Source organism: Phyllosticta citribraziliensis, assembly GCF_038025025.1.
Source record: "Phyllosticta citribraziliensis strain CPC 17464 chromosome Unknown J3D65scaffold_14, whole genome shotgun sequence".
NCBI lineage: Eukaryota > Fungi > Ascomycota > Dothideomycetes > Botryosphaeriales > Phyllostictaceae > Phyllosticta > Phyllosticta citribraziliensis.
The window spans coordinates 639,876-655,705 of NW_027117351.1; the positions used below are offsets into that span (position 1 = coordinate 639,876).

Consider the following 15,830-nt stretch of genomic DNA (forward strand, 5'->3'; position numbering starts at 1 on the left):
GTGCTGAGGTCGTCTCGTCGTCGTCGTCGGTCGGTGTCGCGGGCGGCGCTGAGCGAAGGTCAGTTTTTTCGGAGTCGCTAACGGATTGTGCGCGGAACCACCCGGGGCCCGATCTTATCTAATCTCGACATCAGCGCCCTCACCTCCGCCTCGCCGTCCGCATCAAGCACCGGAACACTACATCGGGTATCTTGCACAGAGCCTGCATCACCACAACTGCGGACTCCTTCAAGACACCAATTTCATCACCAAATATTGACCAATGCTCTTTGCTTTTGGGTCCAACGGGTCAGGTCAGCTTGGCATTGGGCATGACGAGGACGTCCACACGCCTTCAGCAACCAGTATTCAAGCAGAGTCTGCCCTCACTGAACCCTTGCGCATCGACGCCGGAGGAAATCACACTCTGATTCTCACCAAAGACGGCGCCGTCTTTGCCGCCGGAGACAATGCCAACGGTCGCTGTGCATTCGGATCATCAATAGAAAGCTCATCGAAATTTCGACCATGTCTGCCATGCGGTCCCACCCCTCAAGCTCGATTCCAGACGTGTGCCGCAACGTGGGAGGCTTCCGTATTTGCCTCAGACCGCCAAGTTCTAAGCTGCGGCTCCGGAGTCAAAGGAGAGCTTGGACAAGGAGAGAACATTGTCGAGTCGGCCCAAGCGCAGCCCATTCCTGGCTTTCCTCCTCCAGACACGCACGTTATTGACATGGCGGCAGGTATGAACCATGTCGTCGCCGTCCTCGATAATGGAGACGTCTATGGATGGGGCAACGGCCGCAAGGGTCAACTTGGTGAGGCGACGAGCATCGTTTGGTCTCCTCGCAAAATCTCGAGCATCTCCTTTCCCGTGCGCCGCGTTGCCTGTGGGCGTGAGTTCACCTTTGTCATCGGAGATTCCTCACGAGGACAGTGTGCTCTCCTGGGTGCCGACAAGTGGTCCATTGCATCTGCAGCACCGCAGAGCGTGCCAGGCTACATCGACGTCGGAGCTGGGTGGAGCAACATCTACATTCTGCAGCGTGATGGCACCATTCTGGCCTGGGGCCGCAACAATCACGGTCAACTCCCTCCCAGCAAACTGCCTCCCGTTGAAGCCATGGCTGCAGGTAGCGAGCATGTCCTGGCCAAGACTCGCGATGGAAAGGTGCTAGCCTGGGGATGGGGCGAGCATGGCAACTGCGGACTGCCTACAGATGACACTGGCAATGTTGCTGGAACGTGGAATGAGGTGCAGACTTCAGGGTCTGTCCAATTTATAGCCGCAGGATGCGCGACCAGCTTCGTTTTCGCATCATAGCCTCCAGGGGATCGCCGAGGCATACACCATTCCGTTATATTAAGGAGTAAACAGCTCAAGACGACATATTCATAGCCAAAAGGGGTACCATCTTGGCCGCATGTCAGCTGCAACGAGCGATGGAGCCCTAGGCGCTAGCCCTGCCTTGGCGCCTTGCACGACGATGGCATCCTCGGCTCCAGGTCAGATGCAGAAGTGGTTATCATTGCTGTCTGCGTGCTTCGAGTTGGTATCCTGAGTCAGCAGGTCATCACGTGGAGTGAGTGCAGAGGAGGTGAAGTGGAAACCTCAGGAAGCACCAGCACTTGACTTGTGAGTCGTGACAGTGTCGCTTGGGTTTGGGCCGAGTCTCAGGCCCTTGACGTTGGGTCTGAAACATGGGTCGGGGGTGACTGTAGGGACAAGGCGGAGGGTGTTTTAAGCGCGCGAGGGAAATGATATTATCAAAGGCAGAGCCAGGAGGGAGCAGTCCGAGTGCATGTCGAGTAGCGTAAGATGGGGACGAGGGACTGTCAGCCAGCCCAGCGTGGGGTCGCACACGTCAAACCGAAAGTCTCCTGTCGCTCTTGGCGCCTCTTTTAGTCGTTGCCGAACGACACTACACCCGTCCACCATCGTTCCCGGTCAATGACCCCATGCCGAACAAGGTGAATACCCTCTCCTCTCCAGCCCAGCGCCTCCAACTGACGTCTGCTACCGGTGCGGCTCAATCCTGGCCACCATCCCAAGCGGTCAACCCCGAGGAGGAGGCAGCCGACCAGCAATGGCCAGGCAGCGTACGCGGAGCAGCAGCCTTTCGTTAGCCCACAGGTGCATGCCATGTTGCCCGCCAACGCGTATCAACCCATCCCAGCGACGTCTACAATGCCCGCGGGGGCATCCACCTACCCTCCAGCGCATGCCCCACACGTCCCTCCTCCTCTACAACATATGCCACCGCCGCCGCAGCCTCCTCCTCCGCAAGATGTAGTCGACACCCAGGACCCCTCTCACCATCACCACCACGGCCGAGCCCCCCACCAGTATCACCAAGACCACCACAACCATAACCAGCACGCGCCCCCGGACCTCGACGTCGACACGCCCCGCGAGGGCAGCACCTACCCAGACTTCGAGGCCTTGCGCTTCGCCGTCAACAGCTGGGCTCTCCGAGACAAATTCCTCACCAGGATCCACAAAAAGGATCAGACCCGCGCCATATACCAGTGCCGTCACTTTGCCCAAGGATGTCCGTGGAAGCTTCGCGCTACCATCAACAAGGACACGGGCGTCCTGACCGTCTCCTCGGTCATACCAGAACACACATGTAGCAGGGACGTCTACGAAGACGCAGACGGCAAGCCGAAATACGCCAAGCGCGGCGTTCAGTACACTCAAAGATGGGTCAAGGACGCCATCCAGAGGGCTGGCTTCACAGTCACCATGGACACCGAGGCGCGCCAGATAGTGGACCTGATACGCGAACGCTTTGGCGAGGACATTAGCGAACGCCTCGCCGCAAAGTCAAAGCAGTCTCTGCTGGAAGCCCGAGGAGAAGCGATGCCACGCCGACCGAGCCACAAGCCCGGAAGGCCCAGCAACGCGGCAGTCGAAGAGCGCCAGCGCGACATGCAAGTCGCCATGGCAGAGTCTCGACACGTAGACCGCATGACGCGGGAATCGCAGGCCCTGGGTTTCGACATCAACGGGCACGACATCAACGGAGACCCTCTTCCATCACAGCCGCAACCTCCGCCGCAAGACCGGCCCTTCGTCTTCGAGTCGGGCGTACGCGTCATAGGGCCGGCCAGCCCTCCTCGGTCGACTCAGCGGCGGCAAACGTTGCCCACGACGCTCACCGACTACTCCTACAACAGCGGCTTCGGCGGCCCCACCTCAGCCACATCCAGTACGACCCGGGCGTCGGCCATGCCGGTGTCACCAGCCATGGAGACACGAACGTGTCCCAAGTGCTCCGGCAGCGGCCTCGTCCGCGCCCCTCCCAACAGCAACGGCACCAGCACCGTCAACGGAGCCGACGGCAACAACGACGACGACGAGCTGACCCTGCTGCAGAAGCAAGTGCAGCTCATTTCCAAGCAGATTTCGCTGATGCAGCGCAAACGACAGCAGCAGCAGAATGGAGCTGGATGAGGTCATTTGTCTCTTGGGGCTCGTTTTCTCGATTGCTTGACCGATCTCTTGAGCACCCTGGCTGGCCGCGCGCGCCCGAAAGCTACATCTGGCAAGCAGCAGATCAGACATGTGAATCTGAATGGGAGGGAGGGATGTGGGAGCTGGTTCGATGTGGCGGCGGCGCCGGAGACCAGGGCCCCTTTTGCGCGTGGGGAGAGGACGCGGGAGGTGGAGAGCGCACAGCAAGCAGCACGGGAAGGGAGGGAAGGAGTAGGGGCAAAGTAACGAGGACGAGTATTCCCCTGTGCTGCAAAAAAACAACACTTTCCAAAGACTTTGGGAACCAAAACTAGTTGCGGGCGCCAGGGGTTTTGGCCGAGCTGCCACGCGCTGGCCGGCGGGTGGATGGACTACCGCAGAGCAGCGCGTGTATGGGCGGGGCATGAGACTGCTGCTGACCAGACAAACCAAGCGACCGACCCACGTCACTATCGTCATCGGCAGCAGGAGCAGCAATGAACAAGGCGCGGGTGGTCGGGTCGGGTGTGGTGATGGGACATGCATGAGGAGACGGAGGAGGACGTCGACTACCTACCTACCTACCTACCTTACCTACTTACGGCCGTCTGTCTGTCTGTCTGTCTGTCTGTCTGTCAGTTCGTGTGTGCAAGCGCGTCGTTTTTGGTTGGTTGGCTGCAAGGAGGCAAAAGGGAGGGAGGGAGGGAGCACACAACACCACTCGCGAAGGTTTTATATCACATCATCACTTTCTCAACATCCTCACCATCACATCGTCATCATCTTGCTCTCCCTTTCCCCTTCCCTGCTCTCAGACGTCTAGCTGTAGCTGTTCTTTTCTTTTCCACTTTTTCTCCCTTTTCTCTCAATCAATCTATATGTCCATCCAGCCATACATCTTCTCTAGGAATGAGACAAAGCCTGCTTGATCGAATGTGTGTTTTTGCGGAGAGTGTGAGGTGTGCTTTGAACAATCGGAGAGGCAAGGTAAGGGAAGGAAGGTAATGAAGTCACTGGGCAGGTACATGTAGGTATATCATGACCAAGCACCCAATCTGCCAACAAATCCACAATGTCATAAGCAACAGACTCTATCATTTCAAGCAAGAGCATGGAGAGGAAAAGGAAAGGAAGGAGGGGGTGAACCACGAATGATGGGGACTCGGTTGTCTGAATAAATGAGAACTCCGTGTATCAATGCTTCTATGAACCTCTTTCTACTGCGCCAGTCTGCTCCGCTCCATGAGAAATAAGAAAGGGGGTATCAATCGATCCGAGGCGGGCAAGCGCGGAGCTACGTAGCATAGCTCGGATACTCGCTCGCGCTCGCGCTCCCGCCTCTACTCGTCGTATGCACATACATATGTACCGTACCGTACGTACCACACAAGCCCGTCAGCCAGCACCTCACTCACGAGCTATCAAACGGATCATCCTCCATGCGCCACTTCTTCGCCTTGAGCACTCTCGTCTTGCGCACGGGCAGCGTCTGCGTCTTCGACGGGCTGACGGCCTGCTGCGCCGCGCGCTCGAGCAGCGCAACCTGCCGCCTCAGCGCGTCGTTGTCGTCCTCCAGCACGTCGATGCGGGAAGCGAGCTCGCTCTCCCTCTCCCTCGCCCCGTTGCCATCCGGCGCGGTTCCGGTGGTCGACGATTGCGCCAGCAGTTCGATCTTGCGGTCGACGCGCTCGTCGTTGCGGTCGGCTTCTTCGTCCCATGCGCCGCGGTAGGTGCGCTGCAGCGCGGAGAGGCGCTCTTCGAACTCTGCGCATAGCTCGTCGCGCAGTTGCAGTTCCATGTCGACGAGGTAGTCCTCGGCAGCGCGCCACGACTTCTCGGCCGCACGGCGGCGCGAGCGCTCTTCGCGGAGTTGCAGCTGCAGCACGTCGACGCTTTCGTGGAGGCGGTTGATTTCGTCGAGGGCGGCAGTGAGCTCCTCGTTGGTTGCCGAGGGGAGGGGCGTTTCGCTGCGGTTGTTTGTCGTCGAAGGGCCCTGCGGATGGCGCTCGCTGGCGCTGGTTCCCGGGCGGGCATGGACGATCGTGTTGCCAACCTGGATGGCACCGGTGGCGGATGGGATGCGCGGGACTGTGACTTCGCGGGCAAGAGCCGAGTAGCGAAGGATCTGAGAGGTGGCGTTGAAGTCGCCGTGCGGGTCGGCCGTGACAATCATGATTGCCTTTTGAGGACGGCGAGGATGCTGGTGGTGGCTATGCGCATGGTGCGAAGAGGAGGGAAACGAGTTGGAGAAGAGGAGTTCGGTGAGCTTGCACTGCCGGAACGGTACCACGTTCTGCTTGCTGCCTTCTTGGTTGTCGGCCTGCATCTGCATACACTGGCCGAGATACATGAGGCTCTCGTTGATCTTGCCAGCTTCGGCCAACGTCTCGCCGGCTGTTTTGGCATTTCGTGCGCGCTCGGAGCCTGTTCCAAGTTAGTACCTCGAGACTCTAATATCACGACTACCTTACCAGCAAGGTCGCAGATAGTAAAGGTGCTGCTAGCCCAAGGCCCCTTGGTAGCTCTATGACGCTTCTTCACTTCGATGCAAAAGAAGCCGTGGCTCCTTGAACTCACAGCGTTGCTGCCGGTACCCGTGACCTTCCTCTCCATCAAACCAGTCTCCAAAACCATGAGCGCCTCTTCAATGTTTCCACAGATAATCTTCTTAAGCCCAGCAACCTGCTTCCTATCGGGAGACTGCTCGGTCGGTTTGAAAAGGAGGGCTCGGCGGCGGTTCGCGGTCGATTTGGAGTTTTGGGATGCGCCGGTAAGGAGGTCGTAGATTCGGTCGTTGTAGACTTCGAACATGGAGACTACGATTGCGTACTCGGCCGTCTGGTCGACGCCTACCGCGAGATCCTCGACAGATGGATGGCTCGGCATGGTGGATACTCTTGGGAGGTGGCGCGACTTGACGCTGAGAAAAGAGGTTCCGTCCTTTACAACAGGCGATCTGATTTTAGCAGCTGCGCTTTTGGTGATACGAGCTATTCCAGAAGCAACGGGCCTGATGGCCCAAAGAAATTTTGAAGGAGATACAGGAGGAGCGGCGTCTTCCGCAGACAAAGGAACGTGGTGGTCATCATCTTTTTCATTCTTGAAAGTGTCGTTGGGGTGGTGGTGGGAAAGAGAAGGATAGAGTCCTGAAGAGGAAGGATGATGAGTAGGAGATTTTGGAGAGCATACCAGTGCAGGTGTTTGAGCCCGTGAGTTGGCTTGAGCTCCATCTCCATGCACAGAATCAAGATACAGCGGCGCGGGAAACATCTTGGCTTCTGAGGCGTCTGCGGCTGCAATCGATGGAAATACTGACGACGAGTCCGTTGTGTCGACCATGAGATCGCCAATATTCTGAAAGAGAACGTCTAGGGACATTTGCGTTAGGCCGCGCTGACTTTTCGATCCTAGAATCGTGTGGCTCTGGAATGGGGTCAGAATCATTCGAATGTCAGACAGGTTCCAATCGAGACGTGTGTCAGACCTTTCCGGAGCCAGTCATTCCCAGGGTCGCCAGAAGACCATCGCGACCTTCCTTGCCTTCATCACCCAAAACGCCTTCAATCAGCGGCATCACTTGGGTGCCCTTGAAGATATCCAGCTGGCCACAATCCTCCTCAAAAACGCGCGTAAAAGCAAAGCGCTCTACAGCACGTTTGCGACGATCATTTTCCGGCGGTTTGATGGTGATGTGGTTGGGGCAGCCATCCAGCTGTTCCGACTCTTCGACATCCAGAAAACGGTCTCCTGCGCTGGTGGCAGCGGGGCGCAGGCGGAGGTACACCTCGAACAGGGAGGACGATTGCTTCGTGAGAGGATCCATTTTGGTCGTGGATGGTGCGAAGGTGTCGTGACGTTGTCTTGGTGGAAGCAAGTCGTCATGGAAGAAGTTCGATAGGTTGGCCGTGATTCGGTGGTGGTAAATACGGGTTGCCATGGCAACGACATGGTCCTGGCGCTGGCGCTGCTTGCAGACCGCCTACGTCAACTTCACCTACCTACCTTAACGCGTGTCGCGCATCCTAGACTCAAACCACATCGAAGATCCTTGGAAAAGACGCCATCACCAAAATCCATCGAGTCACCATCTCCGATGACGATTACACCCTTCTGCGTTGTCACTGGGCCGAAAACATGTCCGCAGGTTGGGCTCGAATCGGACCTCGCATGCCAATGCCTTCTTCGCGGACTTTGGTCCGAGAGGCAAGCCTGACCTCTTGGTCTCGGTCCGTTTACAACATGGCAACACATCCATCTCACAGGATGGAGCACACACTCCGAAGCTTTTCGTAAACACTGCATTACTAGAAGTAACACGCGTCGAATGCCTCGGGTCCAATCCACCACTTTGCCCGTCCCATCTTATGCTCGCCATTTCCGACCTCCCTGGTGATTGACCTCATGCCCATGTGCTTGATCCCAAACTCCTTTTGCTTTTCCGATGCGCGAATTTTGTGCTGCTCTATGAAACAAGATGAATACTCAATGGACTGGTCTGTTTCCCGCGATGGAAAAGCAGACTTGAAAGACTGGAATGCACCAGCGAAAACAACCAGTGCTGAAAACAAGAACTCCAGGACATGTCCTAACTGTGCAGCGGCTTTAGCTTCGTCCGAGTCTCGTATAATACTTTTCCTAAATGTGACGCGGTATACATTGGCGACGGGCTCCAGAATGAACGATTAAGTGTCGGGTTTGTGTCGAGGCTTTGCAGGCCGCTTTTGGGAGGAGTTGCGAGACAACTTCGAGAATCAAAAAACTGAACGATTTGTTTTGAGTTGTCGACATGGTTCAATAGCGCTCGGACATCCGAACAGGGCAGAAGAACATTTTGGCGTGTGAATGTTGCAAACAATGGGCTGGTGAGGATTTGGCCAGTAAGATACCAAGATGATGGACAAGCTGAACCGCCGGAGTGTCGTCGTCACGTTTGCGCAGGGCATCACACTGCGGCTATACATCCTCTTCGCTGCTTGCGCAGTCCTCGTCCAGAGCCAGGACGCTGTAGATGTTGTTGCACCTAGGCAGTGTATTGTCCTTGGCCGGGGAGACAGTGAATCCAGGATGAACAGTCGGGTCTTGTGCACATCCGTCGGGGAAATTTTCAATTCTAAAGTCCCGATACGGAATCCGGGACATCATGCATGTGCGCGCGAATTCGGCCGCCAAAATGGAGGAGCACTCAACAAATATGTCATGGCCGCATGACTTGATGTTGACGATGAAGAGGTTGTGGATGTGCTCCATGTCGTCGCGGATGCGCTGCTCGTTGATAAAACCTACGGCGTTTCGAAGGCAGAGGACGCGGGTGGCTCCGAACTTGATTTTCTTCGCAAGAGCTCCGTAGATATGAAACTGGGTTTCTGCCCAGTCCACACTGACCTATTCAAAGGTAAGCAAGCAAGACGTGTGTTTTGGAGCGTCCAGATATTACCCGTTGTCCTTTGACGTAAAGGCCAAACTGCTGGGCATAATTTTTGAAAGCAGCAGCGTTCGACCCGTGAATGTACGAGACCCGGGCCGAACGATTTTGCCAGCGAACATGTACATCCACCAAGGGGCCACCCCGTATTGCGTCTACAATGTCCTGATGCTTGATGAAACGAGGAAGGCCGGAAAGTTGTAGGCTGCGCCTTTGTCTACATTTGATCTCGTCATGCTGAAGATTTGTGTTTGGTTGCAGTCGTTCCTTGAAAGGAGGAGTCGGGAACTGTGGCTCTCCCTCTGGATCTGGCGAATTGGTAGGACAGTCGTCTCCGACGGAGCTTGTTGAAGAGGGCGTGGTGAAACCAAAGCTTGCTGTGAGTGGAGTGCTGTCCTGAGGTGGAGCTGAGCTTGCGGCTGTCAGGCTGTCGGAGTGCGTGGGACTGGGCTGAGCTTGCTGTGATGGATCCAGAGTTGCATGATGGGTGCCACGAAGAACCGGGTAGCCCGACAGAATCAGGGTCTCAAGGGTCTTGAGGGCCACGCCGCAATCCAACAGGTGTCGCCGCAGAGTTACTGAGGATTGTTGGCTGTGATCCAGAGATGGGAGGCATGTATGCTTACTATATTCATGCACACTCTTGACCTGTAATGGTTTGCGAGTCAGTACGAAAGGAGGCTTTTGTAGGGGTAAACGGACAACGAACTAGGCTTTGATGCTCTTCCCTGGTTATCTTGACCATGGGAATGGGCGTCCCTCGAGGAGCTGTCTCGTCCAGAGGCGCATACTACGTGGCGTATTAGCTATCCTTGAAGGGCTATGGCCCAGAGCACGTCCTACTCACGTAATCGGAACTGAAGCCAGAGTTAGCAGCTGTTCGAGAGAGACGCGTCATGGAGCATAACGAAGCTTACCGGATTAGTAGGTGATTGTAGTAGTTGCGTCCAATGGTGACCTGGTCATAAGCCACAGCGGGCGCAACGGGCTCGTCCATGATGGCATTGACAGGACGGAATGTCGTGGAGAGAGAAGTGCCGGTGAAGTTGAAGTGTCAAGTCGCGTTGACATTTCCTTGCAGGGTTTCCGCGTCGAAGCAGAAGCTATGGCCAGGGGCTAAGCCTTTTCGGAAAGAGGGCAGACCTGTGGGGGAGTGACAGGGCAGCGGATCGGCGCGCGTCATCGCCGGCGCGGGCTTCCCGTCCGTCGCTTTTTTCTCCGACTCCGCTTGTCCACCATCCACCACGGTCCATCGCAAGACGGATGAATGTTCCTGCAATCCAGTCCAAAGCGCCCCAGGATCAGCAGCAGTCGCTTGCCACTGAGCTCGCTGCTGGTGCCCCCGATGGCGCTGGAGGCTCGCTCTTTGCCCAGCTGACGGGCAACCCCTACTTTACTGCTGTGCGATTCACCTGCTCTGCCTTCTCCGCCTCCAATCGCTGACGACGCAATCTCAGGGCTTTGGTCTCGCAGGTCTCGCGACTGTAGGTCGCCTCGGACAAAAAGGACTCACGCGCGCCGCCTATTACGTTCGTCGGCGCATGCTCGTCGAGCTCGAAGTCACCCGCCGCGACAGATCTTATCCGTGGCTGCTGCGATGGATGAGCAACCACCACCGGGCAGAAATGCAAAAGATACAAGGAGGTGTCGAGAGTGCAGGGTAAGCAGTGTCCAAGGCGATCAATGCATACATGTTTGACAATCATTCCAGGCAGAAACCGTCCAAGGGCGCATTCGAGTCGCTCGTTCGCAGATTTGCTCCACGCATCCACGAATTCCAGATTGAAACGGGAGAAGTGACACGGCCCGATGGCAGGCAACACACGCAGTTTTCGGTCGTGCCGGGTCTGGGCAAACACATAATCCGCTACGAGAATGCCTGGATACTTGTCAACAGGGAGCGACAAGGCCAACACTTGGACTATGAGGGACAATTCTTCGAGACCATCAGGTTTACCACCTTGTACGCCCACAGGAGCATCTTTGAGCGGATATTCCTGGAAGCCAACAAGCTCAAAGAAGAAGCCGAAGAGGGCAAGACCATCATTTACCACTCGAGGGGCATGGATTGGGAGAGGTTTGGCGAACCCAAGCGCAAGCGACCGCTCGATTCGGTGGTCCTCGAGGATGGCGTCAAGGAACGCATGGTCGAAGACATGCAAGAGTTTATCGACAAACGAGAGTGGTACTCGGACCGGGGCATTCCGTACAGGAGAGGCTATCTTCTGTATGGACCGCCGGGTACCGGCAAGAGCTCCTTTATTGAAGCGCTCGCAGGGCATCTGGAGTTCAACATTGCCATGCTCAACGTGAGCCAACGAGGGCTTACGGACGACAAGCTGGCATATCTGTTGACCAGAGTGCCGGCGAGGACGATTGTGCTGCTGGAAGACGCGGATGCGGCGTGGGTGAACCGGCGGTCGGTGGGGGAGGACGGGTACGCGGGAGCGTCGGTTACGTTTTCCGGGCTGCTCAACGCGCTGGACGGCGTGGGCAGTGCTGAAGAGCGTATAATCTTCCTCACGACCAACCACGTCGAGCGGCTGGACGAAGCACTGATTCGGCCCGGGCGGGTGGATCTGACTCTGCGGATTGGAAACGCGACGGAGTACCAGATTGGGAAGCTTTGGGATCGCTTCTACGGTGAAATGGACCCGAAGGGCGCGGGCCGGGAGAGGTTCATGGCGAAGGTGAGCAGTCTGGGGTTGGTGGACGCGATCAGCCCTGCCGAGCTACAAGGGTTGTTTTTGTACAACAAGGACAAGGTCGAGGGAGCGATAGCGAGTCTGGATGAGCTGGCGGCGATGCATGCGCACGTCGCACGCAAGATGACGAGGGGGGCGGATGAAGATGTTCGGGAGTAGTTCCGCTTGGTAATGGGCGAGGAGCCATTGGCAGAGGCGGTGACAATGACAGCGGGTTAGATGCGAGGGACTTTTTCTCAGTCGAAACAACGGTCACGCGCAAGGCCGAAAAAGAAAGAAAAGCCCACAACGACCGACACGGCGCAATGCATCATGCCACGGCCATGCCCAGCAATTACATAGCACCTTGGTTATGGATTAAGAAGCGCAGAAACAGTTGCATCCCGCGTTTGCCGCTCGGCAGCCCCACGTCAACCGACGCATCCTATCCTTGAAACCCAATTCTCGCCCTCAACCGTGGTGGATAGATCCGCTCTATCTCGCTGCTTTATCTGATTCAATGCCCGACATTTCCCACTCGCCGGGTTCTCCGTTGGACTGTCGTCACGTTCCCTTCTCGGATGGCTGCCGGTGCTGCTGGCATTCCTGACGGCGCGCCCCAGGCCCTCCAGCTCCGACTCACACCCACGCCCACGTCCGCCCACCTGAACGCCCACCTGAACGCCCACCTGAACGCCCACGCTTCTTTAGCCGCCGCCGCTTACTACCTAAATAATCTTCCTCCCTCCGATCCACTCCAAAAAGCAATCATCGCCCGCCCTGATGCTGCCCCTCCTGCTCCCCACGAGCCCCGGAGTCCTCCTCTCCGTCCGCGCTCGCGCTCCTCGCCCTCTTCTCGCCGTGTCACTCACCACTCCGCCATGTCGTCAAAACTCCCCCTGCTGATGCGCTCCTCGCCAGCCCAGGGCACAGGGTCCTACGGAGCCATGCCCGTCCACTTGATGAGCGCCAGCAACAGCAGCTCAGACAATGACGACACCACCAACATCGACCAAGTCTTGCGTCCGGCCAAGCGAAAATCAAAGAGCAAACTCGCCGCGGCCGACTCATCTCCCGAGGATGACGACAGTACCGCCGCTCAGCGCTCCGCCTCGACCGGTAACATGCTCTCAGGAAATGGCACTCAAAGAAGCCGGAGAAGAAGCCTTCCTGCGGTCGACTTGCCAGATCAACACACGACTGCCGTTGACGCGTGGGTCGGCAGTCTGGACGGGGAAATGGACTCTGGTGACGACCAGGCCGCATTTGCGGCGCGGGCAACCAAAGGCTCGTCCAAATCGGAGAGCACCACGGATTCTGTCGACTCCGACAGCTCAGAAGTCATAGACATTGATGCCTCCGACGATGATGGAGAGCTCCGAACCAAGTCCAACGAAGAGAGTCCTCCAGATGACTCGCCCTATGCTCAAGTGCGCGCCTCAGTACGGCCAATTGACGATACTTCCCTTTCCATCAATACCCCGCGCATGTGGACGCTTTCTCTGATATTTTCTTTTCTCGGCTCTGCCACAAACCTCTTCTTTTCCCTGAGATACCCTAGCGTTAGCATTACCCCTGTCATAGCTCTTCTCCTCGTCCACCCGCTCGGTCTCCTGTGGGACGGCATATTCAAACGCCCTGACGACCCCATCGAAGTCTTTTCCAACGGATCTATTGTCCGGAGAGTAGAGCAAGAATGCCATGAGGACCTTGCCAACGGCGCCTCAGAGTCCAATGGCAGCGCTTCTATGCCCCTCCCACGCGAAAAGCGTAAGACTAGTTGGCGGCGTAGCTTGCGGCTTTGGCTTGGACAGGGGCAGTGGAACGAGAAAGAGCACGGCTGCGTTTATATCAGCAGCAATGTGTCTTTTGGATTTGCCTTTGCAACCGACGTAAGTCGCCAATTTCTTGTTGCGCATACATAAATACTCATCATTTCTTTCAGGTTATCGTCGAGCAGTCGCAATTCTACGGGCAAAAACTGGGCATCACTTACCAAATCTTGCTCACAATTTCCACTCAAGTACTTGGCTATGCTCTAGCTGGTATCACACGACGCTTCCTCGTGCGCCCCAGCGGCATGATATGGCCTGGAACTCTTATTTCTACGTCCATGTTTTCGACGCTGCACAAACAGGACAACAAGCCGGCAAACGGCTGGTACGTATCGCGCATGAGATTCTTCCTCTACGTTTTCCTAGGATCCGCTGCCTTTTATTTTCTGCCTGGGCTTTTGTTCCCAGCCTTGAGCTACTTTAGCGTCATTACTTGGTTTGCACCCAAAAACGTCGTAGTCGCCAACTTGGTAAGTCCGTCACGTGGTGTGGATGTGATGAATCAACCACTGACTGCGCTAGTTTGGCATTGCCTCTGGGCTCGGACTCTTTCCGTTGACATTCGACTGGTCCCAAATCGCTTACATTGGCTCCCCGCTTGTTGTACCGTTCTGGGCCGCTTTGAACATCATCGGTGGACTATTGGTCGTGATGTGGATCATAGCCCCGATCATGTGTACGTTTTTGCTTGCCCGAGATGCGAACTCAAGACTAACACGTCTAGACTACTGCAACGTGATGTATTCGTCATACATGCCAATTTTGTCCACGGCCGTTTTCGACAACACGGGTCGCCCCTACAATGTTAGCAAGATTCTTACCGACAAGTTCTTGTTTGACGAGAATTCGTACAAGAGTTATAGCCGAGTGTTCCTCCCCATCACCTATGTTCTTAGCTACGCGCTGCAATTTGCTGCGCTCACTGCTCTCTTATCACACACGGCATGCTGGCATGGAAAAGACATTCTGCGCCAGTGGAAAGCGTCTTGGAAAGAAATCAAAGGCCAGAGTGACAATCAGTATCGTCCGATCCCGCAAGAAGAACGTCCGCTCCGTCACGCGCGATCTACTCGGAGTATGACGGCGTCCATGCCCGACTTGGACAACATGATGGGCGTGGAAGATGTGCACAACAGGTTGATGAGGCGATACAACGATGTCCCCATGTCCTGGTATTTGTTCACAGGCGCTGCGATGACAGCCATCGGGATGTTTGTGGTCGAATAGTAAGTTGCGCCTCGACTTAATCAGAATTATGCGCTCACATCAAGCAGCTATCCCATTCATTTGCCTTGGTATGGGCTCTTGCTTGCATTGGGTATTTGTGCGCTGCTATTCATCCCAATCGGCATAGTCATGGCCATCACAAATCAGCAGAGCAGTTTGTACCTCATCTGCCAGCTGATTTGCGGTGCCGTGTTTCCAGGCCGACCAGTCGCCAACATGGTCTTTGTGACTTATGGCTATGTACGTGCTGTATATCCATGTTCAATGTCTCCTGCTGATACAGAGTTGTCAGATTACATCAACACAAGGCCTCAAGTTTTCTTCGGATCTCAAGCTCGGCCACTACATGAAAATTCCACCTCGCCTCCTATTCATGCTGCAGCTTGTCGCTACACTTGTCTCAAGTCTGACCCAGATTGGTGTCCTGAATTGGATGCTCGCAAACATCCCAGGAATCTGCACCCCTGAGGCCCTCAACGGTTTCACGTGCCCCATTGCTCGAGTGCACTTCAACGGCAGCATTCTATGGGGTGTCGTGGGTCCAGCGCGCTTCTTTGGAGATGGAGCTCTCTATCGCCCGCTTGTTTGGGCATTCCTGATTGGTGCCATTGCTCCTATCGGCGTCTTCCTCCTTGGACGTCACCAGAAGCGCAGCGTCTGGCGCAAGGTCAACCTGCCAGTCTTGTTTGGTAGTCTCAGCTGGATTCCCCCTGCGACAGGCCTCAATTTCTCGGTCTGGGCCTTGGTATGCTGGCTGTTCAATGACGTTATCAGAAGGAAAAAGAGCCAATGGTGGAAGAAGTACAATATGACCCTTTCCGCGGCGCTGGACTCTGGAGTGGCAGTCGGCGTGGTGGTGGTGTTTTTCGGTGTGATCTACCCTGGATGGATGAAGGGATTCAGCTGGTGGGGTACTGAAGTGTACAAGCAGGTATGTTTGTCGACACGGAATCATTTGAAAAGACGGCGCTAATTCTCATCTAGGGCTGCGATTGGGTTGCCTGCTCATATCGAAATGTGGCACCTGGCGAGCACTTCGGGCCAAGCACGTGGTGATTGCGAGGCCATGAACGGATCAGAATGCTGCATTTCGAAAGACTTTTGACGGGAACGGCTGAATCTGACTTTCTGGTGTGATGATACCCCCGTTTGGACAAGAAACCCTCTATAGACTATTGCATCTTCCCTTCGAAGTTTGGAGCGCAGTCATCACATCTCAACGATGG

The 15,830-nt window shown here is 55.9% G+C and overlaps 6 protein-coding genes across 6 annotated transcripts; 4 read left to right on the forward strand and 2 right to left on the reverse strand.

Moving 5' to 3' along the window:
• The first annotated feature begins 123 nt into the window (after positions 1-123).
• J3D65DRAFT_153520 (regulator of chromosome condensation 1/beta-lactamase-inhibitor protein II) lies at positions 124-1,621 on the forward strand. The gene has a single exon (XM_066794112.1). The coding sequence runs from the start codon at positions 263-265 to the stop codon at positions 1,301-1,303; it is 1,041 nt and encodes a 346-aa protein (XP_066650590.1). The 5' UTR covers positions 124-262; the 3' UTR covers positions 1,304-1,621.
• Positions 1,622-3,706: 2,085 nt separating this feature from the next.
• Positions 3,707-4,583, forward strand: J3D65DRAFT_153522 (uncharacterized protein). Its single transcript, XM_066794113.1, has one exon. It carries the CDS (start codon positions 3,977-3,979, stop codon positions 4,439-4,441), a length of 465 nt encoding a protein of 154 aa, XP_066650591.1. The 5' UTR covers positions 3,707-3,976; the 3' UTR covers positions 4,442-4,583.
• A 1-nt stretch (position 4,584) lies between these two features.
• On the reverse strand, positions 4,585-7,316 carry J3D65DRAFT_153525 (kinesin family protein-like protein). The gene is made up of 4 exons (XM_066794114.1): positions 6,921-7,316; positions 6,626-6,859; positions 5,908-6,376; positions 4,585-5,860 (listed from the first exon to the last, which is right to left on the reverse strand). Exons 1-4 carry the CDS (start codon positions 7,257-7,259, stop codon positions 4,848-4,850), a joined length of 2,055 nt encoding a protein of 684 aa, XP_066650592.1. The 5' UTR covers positions 7,260-7,316; the 3' UTR covers positions 4,585-4,847.
• A 784-nt stretch (positions 7,317-8,100) lies between these two features.
• J3D65DRAFT_153663 (uncharacterized protein) lies at positions 8,101-9,892 on the reverse strand. Its single transcript, XM_066794116.1, has 4 exons — positions 9,776-9,892; positions 9,568-9,715; positions 8,871-9,506; positions 8,101-8,818 (listed from the first exon to the last, which is right to left on the reverse strand). Exons 2-4 carry the CDS (start codon positions 9,601-9,603, stop codon positions 8,390-8,392), a joined length of 1,101 nt encoding a protein of 366 aa, XP_066650593.1. The 5' UTR covers positions 9,604-9,715; positions 9,776-9,892; the 3' UTR covers positions 8,101-8,389.
• Positions 9,893-9,988: 96 nt separating this feature from the next.
• On the forward strand, positions 9,989-11,923 carry J3D65DRAFT_153648 (26S protease regulatory subunit 8). The gene is made up of 3 exons (XM_066794115.1): positions 9,989-10,259; positions 10,316-10,518; positions 10,570-11,923. The coding sequence occupies exons 1-3, from the start codon at positions 10,122-10,124 to the stop codon at positions 11,720-11,722; spliced, it is 1,494 nt and encodes a 497-aa protein (XP_066650594.1). The 5' UTR covers positions 9,989-10,121; the 3' UTR covers positions 11,723-11,923.
• A 500-nt stretch (positions 11,924-12,423) lies between these two features.
• On the forward strand, positions 12,424-15,660 carry J3D65DRAFT_672128 (OPT family small oligopeptide transporter; the record flags this gene model as incomplete). Its single annotated transcript, XM_066803452.1, has 7 exons — positions 12,424-13,434; positions 13,488-13,847; positions 13,900-14,053; positions 14,102-14,603; positions 14,652-14,844; positions 14,897-15,535; positions 15,589-15,660. 7 exons carry the CDS (start codon positions 12,424-12,426, stop codon positions 15,658-15,660), a joined length of 2,931 nt encoding a protein of 976 aa, XP_066650595.1.
• Between the last annotated feature and the right edge of the window lie 170 nt (positions 15,661-15,830).